This window comes from Melanostigma gelatinosum (genome assembly GCF_949748355.1).
Source record: "Melanostigma gelatinosum genome assembly, chromosome: 7".
NCBI lineage: Eukaryota > Metazoa > Chordata > Actinopteri > Perciformes > Zoarcidae > Melanostigma > Melanostigma gelatinosum.
The window spans coordinates 12367222-12388618 of NC_136640.1; the positions used below are offsets into that span (position 1 = coordinate 12367222).

Below are 21397 nucleotides of genomic sequence, written 5' to 3' on the forward strand. Positions count from 1 at the left end.
GAGAAAGAGCGTTATGAGTGTTCGCCGATGTCCTGTGTCTGGGCAGCATCACAGAATCTCATTAAATAGTGAAGCTTTCACAGGCTGAGTGGTGAGATCTTCAAGATCACGGCCACTTTCGCCGTCGACGGGCTCCAAAGGGGGACTGGTGGCATTCTTAGCATTTTGTATTCAATTTAGTTTCCATAAATTCTATCAAATCCTTTACGGAGTACAAAGTTCTGCTTTTGTTGATGTTATTTCAGGACTCATATTTAAGATGGTGTCAGCATGCCGCAAGAGCCACGTACCTCAAGGTCCCAGTGATAGTTTTAGCTGGTTTATTAAACACTTTCCACACAGCGAATACCGAAGGACAGCTTCCATTTACTGTGAAATAGTTGAGGCTTTAAAAGAAAACGGAGAAGTGGAGAAAAAAAACACACAACAGAACATAGATGAAGGAACAAGTACCTGAAACTCATCTCTCCCCCTCCCAACCGTACAGTACAATAACAGCGCGTCTGTCTGTGAGACTCGAGGAGCTCTTTATTAAGTGCAGTGCTGTTTTAGCGTGATTAGAATACAGAGTCCTTCACTGCCCTTTACCAGAAATAACAAGCATTTGACTGCATTAACTTGATGTTAAACCAGGCGTGTGTGTGTGTGCGTACGGGGAAAAAGTGCAGCGGTCTCCATTTTTCTGATCGCGGGCTGGTCAGCAGCTCTTTTATGAACAACTCTAGAAACACCGCGCAGCTAATTACTTAATTGGAGCACGGCCTTTAAAATGAAAATGATGTAATCTGAATCCAGGAAACACGCTCGATTTTCACATATACGCTAATACGTGAACGTCAACACACAAACAGGCACGAACACACACACACCCGGTGACCTACAGTCTTCTTGACGTGGAGCCATCAAGCAACCGACTCGTTCCCATAAGTCGGGTTGTAATTGATTCTCCCTTTCACTCTGCTAGCTGCTGACAGTGTGTGTGAGTGTGTGTGTGTGTGTGTGTGTGTGTGTGTGTGTGTGTGTGTGTGTGTGTGTGTGTGTGTGTGTGTGTGTGAGAGAGTGCGTTGGTGAGGGACGAAGAGGGACAGAGCGTGTCCTGTTTGTGTGGTCCGCTACAAACTATATTAGTAAAGGTCATGGCAGTGTTGAGTGTATGTGTGTCTGAGTAGTAATTAATTAGGCAAATGCCCCCCCCCCCTCTTCTTCTGACCTCAGTTGTACGTCGACTAATAACCTTGGCACTGCGTAATACATTACACTCCTTTTTTCTTCTGTCGCATTCGGCCTGTTCTGGAGGGAATCGTGCAAAAATAACAAAATAAGAGTGACATCATCATTTGCATGTAAATAAAAATCATCCCTCATGGCCTAAATTACAGGAGAGAAATGCACGAGTAGCTGTGTGACTATAATGTCCAGTGAGTCCTGGTCTGTTTGATTTCTGTCAGCTGCACTGGTGTGAGAGAAAGGCAGGGGGGGGGGGGGGGGGGTATCTCACTGCACCCTGATTATGTGTGGGCACACGAATAAAATAGCGTACCACGCCATGCAGGGACCCCAACACTCACTGCCACCCTATTGCACACTTAAAACAACAAACGTCGCCAACTTCCCTCAAAAATTCTCCTCTTTCTCCAGTCTGGGCTCACTGGACCTGCGCTGATGTCACACGCACGTTCCTGAATGAGTTAAAAAACAATATGACACCATATTTTCTACAAACATCCATGGACATCATGCGATTGTGATCGGGCTTTGTGACAATACTCCCCAATCAGTGGCAGGCACATAGCGGGCTGTATAACAGGATTACTAAACAGAGGTTTGAATCAAGAACAACACAAATTATGCCGAGGCACTCACTCAGAAAACTCAACGCTGGCAGTTTGAGCTGGTGATGAATACCCAGTTTTTCAAGGATGTACGCAGATAGATGTAAATCCGGTTCCCATGTGAACAGAGGCAATAAGGGAACTGACCAATGACCAGCAGTGTTTGAACACATGTACAGTACATGTGTGAATTTTAAATAGTTATGCTTGCTAAGCTATGCTTATATTGGAATGTATTTTCTGCTACTCTTTTCAAACAACACTCTGAAATATTGGCTGGTTGTATGCTGAGTAATAATCTTATTTACATGTGTGAACATGTACCCTTTCTTTTACAAAGTAGAGTAAAAAGTAGTGCAAAACCTCCATCACAGTGTTTTGCCAAAGCCTCCAAAACACGCGCACGCACGCACGCGCACACACACACACACACACACACACACACAGGGGACTCTCATACAACCTCATTTCAAGCATTCCAACAACACACTTGTCACACACACCGCATTAAAAAAAAAGGCACACAAAAACATATCACTGCCCCCCAACACACACACACACACACACGATCAGACTGACCTCTGATGTCTAATGACAATCCTTGTGGGGGCTACCACATGGCCAGAGCCACCCATGATGCCAGCACTTTGACCTGCAACAGTCTGCGGGTGTGTCTAATCACAGCAGTCTGACCACCCTGTTAGACTGCACCAAGTACACTTCTGCTGTGTATGATCATGTCCAGACATACGCGAGTGTGTGTGTGTGTGTGTCGGTCACATTCACATACTGGTAATGTTTTCGGTTAGAGCGGTAAACCACTACTCTACCTTTAATCTGTTAAAGGTAAAGCAGAGTTACTAAACCATCACACTGATTATTCAGCTACATTTACTGTGTGAAACATTTTCTGGATTTTTTTAGTACAATTTTAAGTAAAATTCCGTAAAATTCCATTTTAACTATTAATTGCACAAAAATACGTGTTGCACATGCAAAACACTTTTTTTTTAGTTTCTTAACAATAATTGAATCAAGACAAATTTGCACATTCAACATGTAATTTAAAACCAGTTTGCTTGACACTGTCCTTAACCTAAATAGGATGGACGGGAAATCTCGAAAATAAATCACCCCGGTGACTCAAGCGAGGTTGCTGAACACCAGGTCTACTGGTAGCAGGTTAATTGATTAGGGTGACCCACGGAACGATTACCAATCACGGAGGGTAAGAGGTGGCTGTCACTCATCTGTCCACTTGACCTGAATGAACACAGGTTGGAAGCTTGCCTGGTCAATCTCTGCGTAATCTCGGCTACGGCAGCGATAGCTCGGCTGCTATCGGGTCAAACATGTCGTTCCGTAGATATCCGTATAGAAATGATTATGCCATAGGCTCCATTGCGGCTGAAGTGACAGCCACACCGGGGCAGCATCAGCATCCCATTACCCCGGGACAACAAAGGGTCACGTGGGGGTTAGGGGAATTCGGCATGCGCCTCCACTCGTTCACAGGACCAGCAGCGCTCAGGACAGGAGGTCACCTAATCACCTTGCCGAGCCATCTCCGAGGGGAGGAAAGGGGAAGCGAGAGGTGGGGGGGAAATCAACTTTAAATCTGCAGTGATGAAAAATCAATAAAGCAGTAATTGCTTGGCTTATCACTGCGCAATGAAACAAATTGGGAGGAGAAGGAAGGCAAGGAGAAGGCTGGGTCCATACTGCACGCCAGGGTTTTTTTGGCTGCAGCGTGTGGAGCTGAGCATAGCACCAAAGAGGGAGAGAGGGAGAGAGAGGGGGGAGAGGGAGGGAGAGAGAGGGGGGAGAGGGAGGGAGAGAGAGGAGTTTGGGCTTCAGTGGGCCACGGCAAGGAAAAAAGGTCTCCTCGTGATAATTAAATCTTCTCACACTGATTTTCTGCCAAATTTATTTCCCCAGGGACCATAACTCTGATTCAGTGCTTACAAGCCTTGCATAACTAATCATTTCAACGTGGGGGGAACCACAAACCTGAATGAATTGGGAGGAGAGAGGAGAAAATAAAAAAGAGAGGAGATGGCTAGACCAAATGTATGGCACTATTCATCTCTAAATCAATCATTATTTAGGCAGGACAAAAATCAGAAATAAGTGTGGAACGTTCTTCTGTAAGACTGCGTTTGAAACGGACCTTTAAAGTGAAGGTGTAATTGATTGTCAATGTGCTCTCTTTTACACTTTCTCTGCAGAGCTATACGAGCAGAAAACATCCTTTAATTCCTGGAACAAATAGAAACAATAAAGCCAATGAAGTGTCGGTTCAATATTCCTCTGACTGTTCCTGGCATGATTGTGTTGAACATAATAACACAACAAATAAGGCCATTTATCTGAAGTAACGACAGGAGATGAGGCTAACTCCGCTAATCAATACCAAATCAATACAAACCAGATTTTCTTACATCAAAATCACTGAGACAGATCTTTCTTCAGCGCAGAGTGCACAAGAGCAATACGGTGCCTCCCTGGAGCCCGGAGGGTAGATCATATAGCACGGTGAAAAGAATACAGCTTTAAAAAAAAAAAAAAAAGTAGCATGCTCTGCCCTGAGAGAGGATGCTGGGAACTATAATTATAGCTTAGTATAATTCAGACACTCTCCTTATTAAATCCTCATGTTTTAGTTAATGTGATGAGATCACGGACACCAGATCATTCGTGTTTACCAGCGGATGAATTTCAGCGCTTGTCCTTCAAGTGGCAGCCGGAGCAGCGGCGATGGCGCTCGGCGAGGTAGCGTGGCACGCCACGCCATGGCCCCGGTAATTAAAACATTTAAAGCAGAGCCAGCCCCCCTGTGCTCCCGGGGTGTGATATGGGGGTCACGCGCCTGTAGATTCTAATTTGCGCACCATTTGTATTCATGACAGGCACGTGCTAAATATTTAACAGCAGCCCGGCAGGAGTTTTGTATTGTTAGGCTTTCCAGGTCAAATAATTTGATTTCAAGGCAGATTACATTAAGCGTCAATGTCCAAGCCACTACTCTCACTTGCCTCTCATTTCCTGTCTTTTATTACAACCGAGATAGGCCAGAACTGAAGGGATATGGCTTTGGAAAATACAAGAGCTTGTTATCCGCGGATTAGTTATTATTTTCAATTAGAAAAGGGATCACATCGTTTATTATGGACGCACACACACACACACAACGGTATATGCAGACACTTTTCAATTTTAGCTGACTGACAAAATTGTTTAGTGGAGCGTGTAATCGCTCCCAACAAGAGAAGTATAATTTCAAACAAATGACGGTTTCATTTGTATTGATTTAACGGAGTCATCCGACAGTCGGTAAGGATGCGTATCCTCTCCTTTTTCCAAATGTTGAACAAGAAGGCAAGAAACCCAATCCAGACATTTTCTGTTTCGGCCGAGGCCCTGTGGTGATTGACAACAGAGCTAGTTAAACGGCGATGAGGCGTTAATGGATGCTAGGTCGAGGAAGTGAGGGGAGGGGAATCTGCGGCTGAATATTTAATGGTCATATAATTCCTGAACACAGACACATACACGGACAGGTACACACCCAACCTGTGACCTGTCCTACACACCGCGTAATTAGGGAAACAGTCCTTTCGTTTAACTGCCAAAAGAGCACACGGTAGGTATATATCCCCCCTAATGATATGGGTTAAAGAGCTATTATACGTCTCATTAAAATATATGATCTTCCAATCTGGTGGTGGTTTGAGGTAATGGGGGAAGTGCAGCAAAAGGTCTAAAATACCGTCTGCAGGCTGTAGGCAAAGTGTCCAATCCGTATCTACATAATAATTTGGCAGCACAAATGAAAAGATGTTTCTGTCAGTGGCTCGCCAACGACACATCGAGTGTGAGGGAATGAACTCGGGTTATCAAGCATTTGACACCAATTTTCACGTCAACTGGTTGAGGCGTTGCCTTTGTCTTTAACTCTGATGGACAATAGAAAATACATTTCAAGAAAAGCAGAATGAATTAACACGAGATCTTCATAAACCCGACCCCTGACCCCCTGACTCTGTTTATTGGTTCAATGTCAGCGAGGAGGGTGTAATGGAGACAGATCTCTTTCTCATCACATTTTAAATTCTCTCTCTTAATTTCTGGCCATCACACGTTGTCGTTCCCAGTTGGGCTGGAGCAGCAACTATGATAATCAATGATTATCATTTTAGTCTTTTGTTCACGTAACAAAGCCAAACATTCACTGGCACCAGCATCACTGTAAATGTGAGGATTTGAATTGAGCACTACGTGGATGTGACAGCAATGAAACTCAAAGCAGGTTCTCCTGATGCACAGGTAACAGCGCCCACAAGGGAATGGAGGCCAACATTTCAGTCAGTAATTTGATATGTTTGGTTTACATCCAGCCCCACTACTTACTTACCACATGTAGCACCACACACACACACACACACACACACACACACACACACACACACACACACACACACACACACACACACACACACACACACACACACACACACACACACACACACACACACACACACACACACACACACACACACACACACACACTACCTCTGGTTATATGTTGCCTTCAGTTAAGTGCCAGGAGTCAGTAGAGTCCACATGAACAGGCTGTGTTACACTGGCAGTCAGTCCATCTTATTATAGCTGGCCACACTATGTTAGCTAAAAGCCTCCTGGGCACACAAACAACATCTCTCAGCTTTAATAGCCTAAACAAGGCATGCTACTAACAAAGGCACCATCCTCCCCTCTCATTCTCACACCCTTTCATATCACTTGTTTCCTTTTTCAACCACTAGCATCATCTGGCTGCCCTTAACCAGGGAGCCAAACACTCTTTTTAAGTGGAAACTACTTTGTTAACTGATGACCACAGGGTCAGTTATTGATCCTCTCCGTTCTCTCTCTCTCTCTCTCTCTCTCTCAGTACACCCTGCTGATAAAACCCCCACTATTCTCGCAGGGCTCTGCAGTACGCAGCCACAGTTCGCTACAATAATAGATTGCATATCATAGCATTCACATGAATCAGATCTCGGTGGTTGGATTAGGGATAAACTAACTCAAACGCCTTGCCAGTCAAGGACGTGAATCTATTTATGAAGGAGGAGTGTAGGTGGTAGTGTTCTTCACTTCTCCCCTCCATTCCCTTCAAAGCCTTTTTCTCATTTCAGTTGACTTAGCGGTATAAACTTTCTAGTTGTGTTGACCTCCAAGAGGCCCTGCGGGGAATAAGGAGACCCCTGGTGATCTGCTGTTTAGCAGCAGCAGTGGCCCTCCTCCTCCATTTCAGTTGTGCTGGGAGGAAGGGCAAAAGAGGATGGAGCTAGCTCACTCTGCTTGTGTCTACGTGTGTGTGGATGTGGTGCGTTTGTGACCGTGCCACTGGCATCTCTGACTACCAAGGCGAGGGCAAGTCGTCGGGGGCAGCTCTGCAGCGCCGCTCTGATCTCACTTCATGCGTCTCCGTGCGGGGTAAGGAATAAGATGATCCGTCCTCGAAGGCGGCGCCCGCACAGCATGCTGCATTGCACCGCTCCACCACACAATCAAGCACCGCAACACCTTATTTCATGCAGAACGAACAGTTGGAGTGAGGGGAGCTTTGAGCAAAAGAGCTGTGCTGAAACCAAAAAAAGAGAGGCAAGAGTGCAGTGTGAACTTAGCTTAAGAAAGCTGTCTGATTGGGAGACTTGCTCTGTTGCCACGAGCGAGGCACTGAAGTCACCACTTTGGCAATGGTTTCCACTCAGAGCGGAGAGAAGCGGGAGAAAGGGAAGGAGTAAGAAAAGACACAGACGAGGGCAGGGAAGATGTGGAAATTGTTGATGAGGACGAATGGTGGTGAGGGGAAAAAAGAGATCGGATGTTTGACAGAATGTAGGAGGAGAACACAGACAGACAGGGCTGTGAGAATGGTGGAGAGGCTGAAAACAAACAAAAAAAACAGGGCGATATAGATAGAAGGAGGGAATAAATTCTTCCCAGAACAGGGGGACCAAAGCAAGAGTGCCGGGCTAATTAGTTTCTAATGGCTGGACTTTCATTTGGTTAAAAGGTCAGCTGACCTTAAAGATCACACTGCTCCATGCACACACACACACACACAAATACACAAAAAGACTGGAGAGAGATATATAAAAACACCCACACGAGAACAAATTATAATACACACACACACACACAGTGTAGTTAATAACAGCACATCTGATCTGCTCATTTATGTCATACTCCGGTCAGAGCAGGGATCAGGGTCATGATTCCATCCAAAGACTTTGATTACTGCCAGCATACCCACTGAAAATAACTGCATGAATGTACATAGGATGTGCGTTGAGATCATCTTTGTGTGTGTGTGTGTGTGTGTGCGCATGTTCTATGTTGGCAGGATAAATGTACTGCCTGCAAAGCTAAGCACATGTCCGCCTATGCATCTTTATGTAGATTACAGCTGTCTTAATAAAAAAATAAGGAGCGTAATCAGCGTCTCTAAGTTCATGTTTTGCAAAGTACAAATGAACTGCGAGGGAAGATTTCTCGTTTACAGGACAAGGGCGCATGTACGCTCATCTGTTAATGTAAACATATTCGATGTGTTTAAGTCTGTTCATTGCAGAGAGGGCTACACAGAAAAGCTGCACTACCGGACACAAGAAGCAGGAGCACAGTGAGGGTTGCACTCACGTTGACAATCATGGCATGGGAGCTATATAGAAGTGGATTATTGCACATAACAAGCTTTTTGTTTCAACCATGCTCCAGTTTATTTTAAGACAGACGTTTTGCAACGGATGTTTTGTCGCCGAAGAAAACTTTTTTTGTACATATATACAGTAACTCACGTTCCTCTAGTTTCTTGCGGGCCTCCTCCTCCCGCTTTGCTACTTTGGCCTTCAGCACCTCGTCCGTCTTGGCTGAAAAAGAAAGACAGCGGCGTTAGGAGCGTCAGGAGCACAGCAGAACTTCAGGAACATCGCAACAGTTTTATTATGGAAAACAGTTAGGGATAGATGTATTGAGCTATTAAGGAATGCATTATTAATTATGATACATGATTATATATCTGTACTGAAAATAAAATAAAAAACGAATAAATAAAAATTATATATTTCAATTGGATGTTCCCATTTAAAAACACACATATTTTTGTTGGCTCAAATGCTATTTCTGTGGGAGATACTGCGCTTTGATCACACCAGAGAATCATTGGATCAACAGTAAACGTACAAATCAGCAAAAATATGAATCATGCCTTCCCCTCCTCTCCCTACCAGACAGCATCCTTCTCTGCTTTCCCTTCATACCCCTGTAAAAGTCAGCGAGTCTTCCTGAGAGGTGTTTATCGTCTCGGCATAATGAAAAGCTTAAGAGAAAGTGAGGCTGCGGGAGTAAACACTCGTCAGGGCATTTTAAGCATCTCTCATCGTGAGCCGTGTTGTCTCGGCTCCCTTTTCCTCCGCCTTTCCCCCTGAATAATCAAGATGTTAAGCCACATTAAAAAATATAATGCCGTGTATGGCAGGACTATCAATACTGCCTCTAAATTAATTACATTTCCGTTGCGGCGCATCATTTATTTTGCAGCGTTAAGGCCTCGGCGGAGCCATTCGCCTTTATTGCTATCTCACTTGGTTGATGAGTGAGCTATGTAAAATTGAGTCTCCAATATCATTACACTTAATGAGTTTAAACTTTGGGAGAGAGAAAAAAAAAAAAACAGACAGAAGAAGAGAGCGAGAAGAAGGGGGAGGAAGAGAATGAGAACACTGCACTGTTTTGGGGAAGTTAATACGATATAAGAGTGGGTGTAAGTGTGAGCGCTTACAGAATGTTTGTGTTAGGGCACAGCTGTGGGTGTCCCAATGTGCTTTATTGCACCACTTGAGATGACTGCATGTGTGTTGTGTGTACACTCTGTGTCTGATTGTGTGTTAGACTTTTCACTGCAAGCGAATATGTTACATGAAAATAAAACACATACATCATCTCTGTGTGTGTTTCTGTGTGTGTGTGTGTGTTTAGATGCAGGAGGCCATGGGTTGTGCTCGTCTCTCTGTGACTGCTCTGCTGTTTTTGTTCAGTAATTGGCGTAGACAAAGAACCGTCACACTGCTGTTACGGCTGGTTAAGTCTGGAGGTTCCGCGTCTTTACTAACAATGACTCTACATGGATGGCTGAACCTTCCTCTGCCTCCCTCAGCTGTGTGTGTGTGTGTGTGTGTGTGTGTGTGGGAGCATGCCTAACCAAATAAGCACAAATCAATCAGTCTCTCTTAGTTAACACAATCATAATGTAGTAAGTTTGTGTGTATGTACCCAAAACTAAACTACAGGCTGCACCATCCCTGCGTCTCTTTGCAACTACATTCATGACTTTTCTTGTTTGTATGCACAGATGTGGATGTTTGTGCGTACACCTGTGTGTGTGTGTGTGTGTGTGTGTGTGTGTGTGTGTGTGTGTGTGAACTCCTCTCTGTGATCTCCAGTTCCCTCTTTGCTGGGGGCTACCGAGAGGCAGGTAGGAGACGGAGCGTTACTGGTGGTGCAATGGAGCAGGGAGGGAGACGGGGGAGAAAGAGGAGGGAGAAAAGGGAAAGGCAGAGAGATGGGGGCCATGTAGGAAAAAGGAAGAACTGACAGCAAGGGGAACAAACAAAAAGACTAGCAGAATAAAGAGTAAAACCCTCACCTGCCATGCACACAAACAACAGGAATGATTCGTCGCCTTTTTTTTTGTTTGCATGTTTATCCTCCACCTCTATTGCTCCATCCCTCCCCCAACAGGTTCTCTCATCCTCTCGCTCTCTCTTCTGTTTTGCCCTCTCCCACCCATCCCCATTTTTTTTTATGCTTTCTCTTCCTTCTCTTGCTCATCTCTCTAGTACACTGTGCCTGAGGGCAATAGCAGCAAATCAAACTGTTTATCCATCTCTCATCAGTGCGCTGCCTCACGGGGTTCCTGCCCCCTCAAAACAATGAAAGTAGGCCTGAGCACTGAGCCAGGGATACGATTTAATTACATCAATAAAGAGCTCTGCTTTAAAACTACAGAACAATACATTACAGCAACACACTTTGCTACACGATCATGAATAGCCTGTTAACATTACAGTTGCATGTAAAAAAAAAAATTAAGCCTCACAGCTCTGCCCATCTAGAAATAAAGGCATATCTGTGCGAAGAGGCCGCTTATTGGAAGTATATTTCGTGGCAACTTAGTGGCTCCAGTTCATTGTCGGATAATTCTGTGATGGACTTTTATTAAAGCGGGTAATAAACGCCCGGGTGTTGGGGAGAGGAGAGGCCTTTCACTTCATTTACACTTCGTTCAGTCTTGGCTGCAGGGGCGGAGGGAAAGAGGAGAGATGGCAAGCAGGAAGGGGCGGCGAGCGCCACTGAAATCGCATTGTGATTACGAGTGTAATTGCAGCTCAGGGGCCCAGGGGCCATGTAGCTCTGATGGCGCTCGAAGATGTTTTATGCACGGCAACAGAGAGGAAGAAAGTGAGGAAGAGTGGGAGCGAGAGGCAGGCTGACAGAACGTTTGCAATTTTCTTCTTTACCAGAATCTCCTCTTTTTCCTCCTCCCTTCTTTTCCTCGTTTCTTCTCCTCCTCCTCCTCCCCCAACGTCCTCCTTTACTCCTCTCCTATTCTCTTCTCTCCTCCTCTCTCTTCTTTCTGTCCTCCTCCGTTGGCAGGATTAGCCGGGTCTCGTTAGAGGGGAAATGTAATAATGCTCCCACCAGGTGGAATCGGGCCCGCTCCATTATCAGCCGGGAGATGGATGGGCCATGTAGGGCCGGCGGGGGCCACGCGCGCACGCAATTTAGATTCAATAAACTGGCAAAGCAAGACCCCCAATCTGATTTATCTCTTACACGCCGCCAATGCTTGCTGCTACGATGCTGATTCCCTATTACCACTCAGAGAAGGACTATTCATTGGATGTAAGGCACGGCAGTAAGAGAGGCTTGTCGGGGCCCCCGGGACGGCAGCAAAACAGATACAGCAGTGGGTTAATACGTTTACACACAGATAAGCAATTAAATCGAAGGCTGAGGTGAGTTATAGAGTTATTAAGGAGGGATTGGAGGGGGGAGAAGGGAGGGGTAAGGGGGTGAGAAAAAGAAGGAGGGAGCAGTTTTCCAGCACAGTGGTGTGGCAGCTTGGGCCTTAGGCCGGGTACAGTAAGTATCAGAAGTGAGAAAGGCTACCATATTATAGAGTTCATGAGGTGAGAGAACAACAGAAGAGCAGCAGCCTGCCCACGTTTTTCAGTAAACTCAATACCACACTTACAAACTAGCAGTGCGAGGTCAAAACAACAGTTATCCACTTAGTCTCTGAGCATTCGTGTGAGTTTATGAGCGAGTATATCTCTGCGCGTCTTCGTGTCTCAATGTAAGCGGGTGTGTGTGTGTGTGTGTGTGTGTTGGCGTAACAGGCATATTCATATCCGCCGTTGGAGCGAGCGAGAGCCGCAGCGACGTTAGCGGCGCTGGTAGTGGTGGGTGTCGTTCCAGTGCAGCCGCCAATCAAAGCGAATCTGAATGTCAGCAGGAGAGGAGGCGTGATAAATCAGCCTCACACCCGACGACAAACAGAATATTAGAGGCAGCGCGGCGCCATTAGAAAAGTGTCCCTTCCAATCAGCCGGGCACTTTACAGTGAAGCTCAACAGCCGGTCCCTCCGACCAACACTGAATAACAGAGAGACACGTAAGACGATGAATCAACAAATAAGGTACAGACAGGTCGAAGGACAGACAGGCAGACGGACCTGTAGGGGCACTGAGACGAGACAAAGAAACATAAGAACACAACGGGGCAGAGAGGACAGACACCAACGGACACAAAACAGACAGAAGACTGCTAAATAGTCCTGCTAAATGATATATTGCTGCAGCAACAATACTTGATACCATGCCACAGTCCCTCTGTGAAGGAAATGCACTCAGGAGGAGGTCAAAACATCTACATCTGTTAGTTGGCAGCCATCAGAATAACAAGAAATCATGGCTCATATGTTTGAACATTTACGCTGACAGCACAAGTTCATCCAGGTGAGACGAGTGCAAAGTCACAACCCAACACAATTCAATGGTCACAAACGCATATTCCGGAAGCTTCGGCTGGTCCAGCGCGGCATGAAGAAGGCTTCAAGTGCCACGAAGAAATAATGGGAGCTGGAGAAAGACCTGATGCTGCGTCAGGTTGTTACCAACGAGAGATTCAAAAGACGGACTTAAACCTACACAGACATGAGGCAAACAACATCATCACACAGATTATTAATTACTGTTAATAAGGTTGCCTAAACCTGAACTTTACATTTGGTGTAAGGCAAACATTGATTTATGGATGAAAGCAAATCAATTGACCAGCTAACTGAACTGAACTTTAAGTTTTGTTTTTTTCACCTGTCAGGGGGTTCCAAAATGATCTGTGTGTAAACAGAACTTATAATATTGAGTCCAGAGAATATAGAGAGAGCGAGAGAGAGCGAGAGAGAGCGAGAGCGAGAGCGAGAGCGAGAGAGAGAGAGAGAGAGAGAGAGAGAGAGATGGACTTAAATCAGAAGCGTGTTAGTCACTGCGGTCACATTATATGTCCTGAATGAGGTCAGGAGGTCAGGTCAGTAAACGTAACACAGACGGGGGACAAAGTTTAGCTGAACTGTCATTGCACGCTTTGTAATGATGCTCCACTCATCAATCAGTTAAATGCCACTTAATAAACACCACTGCATCATTCTGAGCTGATAGATGTTGCTCGTCTGACCCGACCACGTATCCTGGTTGAGTGATACAGTACTTGCTCAAAAAAAAAAGCAGCATCTTCTTCAGTTGAAAAAATATATAAAGCAGCAGCACCACTCGAAGCAACCACTAGGTGGCACAGCACACAGACAACACCAGCGAGAGGCTCCAGCCAGGCCTTGCTGTTAATGTGTGTGTGTTTAAATACAGGTGCCTGTGTGTTTGCACATGGACCCTCCATCAAAACCAGCTCATCCAGACCTTGTAGTCGTAAAGTATAACTTGACACGGGACAATATACCTGCATGCTGATCGGATGGGCCGAGGAGAGGTACAACATGTACGTCTTTTACATATTTAGCAGTAGAAATACATAAAACCTATCCAAGGACCAGCCCGCGTTACAGTCGCAGTTAAGGTTTGACATGTTGCGACTTGTGTTGGGCCAGAAGAAAGTCTCGTATGTAAATCGGTGCGTCTCAGGCATGAGAGTGGATTCCTTCAGGCAGAAGACCTGAACTTGAATGATCTGTATCGCGAGCTGCCCTCTGCATCAGTCATCGGGCTGATTTAACGACAAGCCATGAAATATTTACAAACCAAACAATTAGAGAGAGATATCTTACAAAACGAATCAATTATTCATCGGCAATCGTCTGAGAAGAGCTTTTGTTTTGTTTCATGGCTATATTCTGATGCTGGGGGAGGGGGCATCAATTAGGGCCTGTACTCCTGTGGTGTTATGGATGCTTCAGAGCCGAGTGATTGCCTAGATGAAGGAGCCAGATGCAAATTGCCAGTACTGCATGCTGATACAGTGTTGTGGCAGATGAGCTTGATAAAAATAAATAAATAAAAACACTCAACACTGTGCTATACATGAAAACAGAGGAACAATTTGGATTATTCATCTGAATGTGTGACGAAATGAGTTTCCCTACCCACATCCAAAACTCTGGAGCCTGGCTTATGCAACATTTGTTCTATTCATTTTTAAAACGACCTGCTCACTCTCGACACCTGGGCTCCGCGTTCGTATTTTCCTTCTCAGTGATCATGGTGAGATTGCATCTGTCAAACAGCAAGAGGTGAGGAATTAAGAAGGCCGTTGTCTTCTTTATAGGACAAACAGGAAGTAACTGTGTCCAGAGTTTATTTTCTCTGCAAACTTCAAACACAGACTCACTATACAGTATGTCTCGGTACATGTCCCTCCTTAAAGTGCACACAGTCCATTTCTATAGATATAAGGAAGGTCTCTTGTTTCAAACCAGTCGGCAAAGTTGTTATCTGGGCACCTGTCAAACTGTCAAACCAGCCTTTCTAATCAATGAGTTGATTTAACTTAAACTTCATTTAAACTGCTTTTGCAGCATTGTCAACCCCACAGGCGAATGTGGTCATGTTGATGGATCTATTTTAGAGCTGAAACAATTCGTCAACCAAAATTAAATCTGCAACAATTTTCATAATTCATTGTCATATTACAAGCATAAAATGCAGGGGAAAAAACCTGCTTCTTGCGGCTGAAATGAGACGATTCTCTGCTCTTCTCTGTCATGAGAGTAGAACTTTAAACTGTAATACAAACTGAAAGCCATCCCCTTGAGCTCTTAACTTACTACTATTGTCCAAGACCAATGAATCAAAAGGTATTTATTGGACATAATGATGTAACTAGTTTGTTGCTTCCCCAATCTGTTTGGATGTTATTGTGCTTCTTAAAGACAACAAAAACAACTAAAAATGTCTTGGTAGACAAAGACCCTTGTGACCAACTGACCAAGTGACGACAGCCCAATAACTTTGAGCATCATACTGTCATGGAGTTGTTTGTCCTGATTAAAGAGTCGGACTCTAAAGAACACATTTCCAATCACTTCAAAAGTGAGAGTGGAGAATAAGGAAGATCAACACATATATCATATACCATCATATCTTAAAGAGCTTATAGTACCATACTGCCCTACTAGAGAGCTGCGCTCCATTAATTCAGGGTTACTTGTGGTTCCTATAGTTTTAAAAAGTAGGATGGGAGCCAGAGCCTTCAGTTACCATGACCCTGCTGACTCCAACTGCTAATATCACTTTTATTGTTACTCACATTACTATTTCATACTACCGATACCATTAATGCACATTATTGACCTGCTTCTTCACCAGAGTCTCTGTGCTTTCTCGCCTCACAGGTTCCTGTGTATCCGGGTTTACCTGGACCAGGTGTTGCCTCCTGTCGTGGTTGTGTCATACATTGAATGTGCTGTAATTACATTGAATGTGTTGTAATTCACTATCCTGTTCTACACATGACATCATTGCACTTCTGTCCATCCTGGGAGAGGGATCCCTCCTCTATTGCTCTCCCTCAGGTTTCTTCCTCTTTCCTCCCCGTTAAAGGGGTTTTTTGGGGAGTTTTTCCTGTTCTGATGTGAGGGTCTCGGGACAAGAGGATGTCAAATGTGTACATATTGTAAAGCCCTCTGAGGCAAATTTGTAATTTGTGATTTTGGGCTGTACAAAAATAAATTGAATTGAATACAATAATCCTCAGCTGCACGTTCCAAACCCCTCTGCACCGCACAACACACCGGGGTCCGGGTTCTTATTTCCTTTGGGCAAAAACCTTTGCATAGGAGGTCTGAGGTTGAGAACAGGTTTCATGTGGGGGCATTAACAGCTGAGCAGTGGGGTCTTCGTGATGCATGTGGGTGGCTCGGGCCCAGCACCCCCCCCACCTACCCTTTAGACCCAAGGGCAGAAAGATGCTCAGAGAGTTGGAGGACCTGGACCCTGGGCCGGATAGGAGGATTCAGAAAAGGTGGGGAGGAGCAGAGGCCTCCAGCGGTCAGGGAGATCAAAAAAAAAGGGGAGGTTACTCTGAGGACCATGCACTGCCATGGGCTTTGCACACACACGCACACTTAAAAACACCTGAGGAACACACATGAATGTCCAAATATTCGCATAAGAGCACCTCACACACACACACACACACACACGCACGCACGCCTGAGGGGTAAAGCCGACAACAAAGCCGCTATAATGCAGCCACATGGTCACACAAAGTTCAACCTGGAAGTATCATAATGCAGATTAGAAGATATTCAAATGTTAGTTTAATCAGTGTGTGTTAGCAGCAAAAGTACAGTTATTTTATTGGTCGGTGAGAGAATGCTACCTTTTAGATGAATACAAAAGTTCTGACATGAGAACTTCATTGATATGAGCGGCTAAGTGCACAAGAGAGACCAAATCCATAATGCAGGGATCACATGGTGAAATATTAAGCATCTCGGGGCCTCTGAACGACATCTCGCCCTCAACTTCAACCCCATCATGTCTCCACATGCCACCGTCTCTTTCTTGTGCCCCTCGATTTTTATTTTGAGGCACTCACCTGCTTCCTTGCATCCTTCTCTATCTTGCAACCTCGGAACACGTTTGTGTGCTAGGTGCTAGAGAAACCCCATTTACAGACAAATCCCTTGAAGGAAGCTAAAAGGTTCAGCACACATTTGGCCATTGGATATTTTGAGGTGGTACACAAACCACAGTCAATTGTTGTAGCTTCAACTTGTTGCTAAATGTTTGAAGACATCAATTTAGACAATATGTATTGTATTTGGAATGTTATTTATTGTTTTGAAAAACCTAAACAGGGATATTTAGCCAAATGAAGAGCTGCGGACACACAGGCTAAAGGGAGAGAGCCTCTTTTCTCTGACTTTATGACTGGAAGGCGCAGGCTCGTAGGGAATGAAGCCACCAGTGTAACAACAGAAGAACATAAGGTCACACACCCTTCATTGCCACCAAAGCTGAGATCTCTCCAGCAGCTGTCGCTCCGCTCTCTCTGATGCTTCACGTCTCACGTCGCTCCTTGGAAAATGAAGTGAGTACCGCTTGCTTTGCCTCTGCACATGAGAGTTCACAGTTAAGCTGGCTTTTCTCCATCAAGGTGCCAATTCAATTCAATTCAGTGTATTTAGTACAGCCCAATATCACAAATCAGCCACATCCTCTGTCCCGGGACCCTCAGATCAGTACAGGAAAAACTCCCCCACCATATACGTCTCTTGTACAGGAGTTGATTATAGTCCAGTGTAACATCACACCACAGGGACGGGTTGTACATTATCGGGCCACACGTGACGCGACATACCTGAAGTAATCAGTGCTTACATTCCGTTAGTCATATGATAACGTGTCCTCATGACTGCAAGGATCAAGGCAGATTTAGCAGACTCCATTTTGGATAAATATTGAAAAAGAAAAATTTAAGTAAACGTTCACAGATCAAACCCAAGCGTTCCCTGATAGCCAAAAAAGGAAAGTTGTGGTAGTAAAGTAACTATTTAAAGGTGCTGACAACAGACATACCCAAAATACTTTCTGTATGATATTTATTTAACTTCCTATAGCTATTTAAATAAAAGAATTATTGGTGAGTAATTCCAAAATTTTAAAGAATATTGCACCCGTCATTATTTTAGAGAAAAGTCACTCAAATTTAAGGCCGCAATAATCAAACTGTGCGATCCTTGTTAGAATGAAATGTATATGTGCTGCAATTTCTGTGCAAAAATATGCCTAGTGTGTGTGTGTGTGTGTGTGTGTGTCTGCTCATCTGTTTCAGACTGGATGCACTTGAGCGTGTTGTTGAATGGTGGAGAATAGGCTCTGGTTCCCCCGCTGAAAGCCTGTTGGATGCCATTGTGATGGCACACCACTGAGTGTGTGTATCATGTGTGTGTTGGTGTTGTGGTGGTGGTGGTGGTGGTGTGGGGGGTAGATGGGGCTAAGTCTATCAGGACCCCCGCACATGAAAGGTAAACTGGAGCCGCTAATCGCAGTGCTGACACAAGGAGGTTCAGGAGGGCGGCCACTTAGAAAAGAAAGGCAGGAGAGCCGGGACCCTGGCAGCGTCAATAGGGCTCAGCACTGCTGACCACATTACAGGAACAAACACACACTGCAGAATAGACACACAGACTTGGTGGTCCCTGCCTGCTCTTTGGTGTGGACTTCACAAATGCTTTCACGGGCCTGAAATACTTAACCCAAAAGACTGTATTCATCATGTTTGATATATTTCTACAAACTGTTGAGACGCAGCGCGGCATTGCCGACAATGTATTTGAACATAGTGCAGCGCACTCTGAGAGACAAGGTGATGAACGCAGGGCCCTGATAACAAGGTTCAGACAGAACATCAGATGCAGGGGAGGAAAGGAATAAATAAAGCAAAGCATTACAAAATGAATACAAGTTCAGGGACATATTTGGCAATTAACGCTCGAGTGTCAGCTCACGAGGAGTGATGAAGGAAAACAGAAAGACGGGATGCACGAAGAGAGGAAGAGGGCAGGCTGAGAGTGGCACCAGGAGAAGAAGCACGAGGGGGGGGGGGGATCGTACAAATGACAGCCCCCCCCCCCCCCTCAAAGGTAGCGTTGAGCACTCCCGTCTGTCTTCCCTCTTTCTCATCTCTTAATGCTTATTTTCATCACTTTGCTTAAAATATTGATAATCAATTAGCACTACGTCTGTTTTGCTACAGAATCGGTGTCACGGTCTATCACTCTGTCAGAGCCAATTCAACGCTCATTCAAAGTTCATTTTTCCTTGGCGGCTCTGTGCCTTTGGAGGAGTCATTACGCGGGAACATAGCCCGGGGTGCAATCACCTATTCTCTTTCATTACTGGGGAGATGGAGAAGGTGAGAGAGATTATTAGAACTTTGGAATGATCACAAAGCTCCACACCGCCTGTCAGATCCCCCCTACGTGTAATTCATCTGGCCTCACTACCTCCCCCCTTCCCTCCTCCTCCTCCTCCTCCTCCTCTCCCTCATCCCTCCTCCCCAGCCTCAGCCAGGGGTTTGGCCACAGACATTATTCATGAACATCTGCAGCGCGCTGAATATTCCACAGCCTCCGCCGTGATGAAAAGGGAGCTGCCCCTTTGACTTGAAAATTAACATGCCAGCACAGAGATTATGGAGGCGCCATTTCATTCCAAGCCGAGCCGGGCCACGCTGAGACCGGCTGAGCCTGACGGTACGGGCTGGGCTGAGCGTGGCAGGAGAAGCGGGACAGGTGAAGCGCGTGCTCTTTGTGACGGCGAGGCGTCCGTTTCAGTGGGTAACGGGGAAATAATCAAGTAAATAAAAATGGTTTTATTTCAAAGCAATGGAAGGGACCACGGTGGAGGCGCATCGACCGCCGAGCTTCCAAACACACACACACACACACACACACACACAAATCAGACGTTCCTGATGTGATATGGTTGCATAAGAAGTGGATTTACAGCAGGTCTTTAACTCCAGCTAATCATTCTCTCAGGTAGATTTGTCGACATAATCCCTGCAATCTAGTGCTCTGATTATTGCGTGAAGGGGTAAAACATTCCTTTGAATGTACATGATGATAATAAATTAATTTCACCGTTTCAGCTGCAGCAAATCTATATTTTCTTTATATATTAGTCTGCCAATTATTTCCTCGATAAATTGATCGAGCATTTAAAAATGGCCAAAAAAAAAGTGACGAATGCCTGTTATAGTTTCTTAGAGCCCAAGGTGACATTTTCAGATGCTTTATTTTGTCCGACCAACGGTCTGAAACCCAAAGATATTTCATCATGTTTGACTTTAAATCCTCACATTTGAGAAGCTGGAAACAGACTAAACAAATATTCAATCATCAAAAATAATTGCAGTGTCATATTCCTGTCAATTGATTGATTAAATGAATCCTTGCAGCTCTATTTCAAAGCCTGTTGGAAAACCTGAAGAAAAGCTTAAAATGCCCCCCCCCCCCCCCCGCTTTAAACATCTCATTGCACCCTCTCACCTCTGTGCATCTCTCTCTCTTTCATTCTCTCCTGGCGTCAACATGAAAGCCCAGCCAGAGAATGGAGACTCTTCCTCTCTCACACCAGGAGCACCACTGCTGGAGAGCAGCCAAGCATCCTCCCTCTCTTTCTGTCTCTCTCTGCTATGTGCTGTCCCTCGCAAACCTCCCTGTGTCCTCAGAGACACTCAGTGGACTGTGACGTAGAAGAAGAATTCACAGTATTTAAATGAGGCAAAGATTTAAAGGATGATTCAAATTATTAATAATCTGGCCCTTATTTTCGCACAATGACAATCAAGGCGAGAGGTACCGCTCCACACCCAGAGAAGCAACACTTCAAGTTTTAAGCCCAAAACAGGATGTATCCGCAGCCTTACGATATCATGAAGATGCACGTTAAGATCTGTCTACACTTGCAGCTGTCTAAGATTTGGATTAAATGTTTGATGCAAGATGTTTATCTTCCAAGAGCTAATTAGCAGGTAAACCATTCACATACAAAAAAGCTATAATTACTACCAAGAATTTCAAATCAACCTCCTCACAGTATTAAAAATCCATATGTTACTTGTGTGCGTGGATGCTGGACACTCAAAAGTCAAAAGACAGATAGAAAGTATATAAAATATATATATTTTATATATATATATATATATTAAATATATATATAAAATATAAAATATATATATAAAATATAAAATATATATATAAAATATATATATATATATATATATATATAAATAAATAAATAAAAGCAGCCAGACATACTGTGAAGCAGTTGGAGGGTTCTGACACGGGCTGGAACGGGACTTTGCGCTGCCTCTTGTTGATTGTAAATGGCAGAGCAAGTTTACTCCGGCAGTTTGAGCCAAAATGGAGCCTGACAGCTTTGTCAGGGAGTTTGAGCGGCTCAGTGGCAGG

General features: G+C 44.7%; 1 protein-coding gene across 1 annotated transcript in view; it reads right to left on the reverse strand.

The window, feature by feature from the left end:
- rsrc1 (arginine/serine-rich coiled-coil 1) overlaps positions 1-21397 on the reverse strand; it is a 106041-nt gene that overhangs the window by 11423 nt on the left and 73221 nt on the right. Inside the window, exon 7 of the mRNA XM_079271373.1 lies at positions 8699-8770. Coding sequence (XP_079127499.1) covers positions 8699-8770 — 72 coding nt within the window. The remainder of the gene's footprint in view (positions 1-8698; positions 8771-21397) is intronic.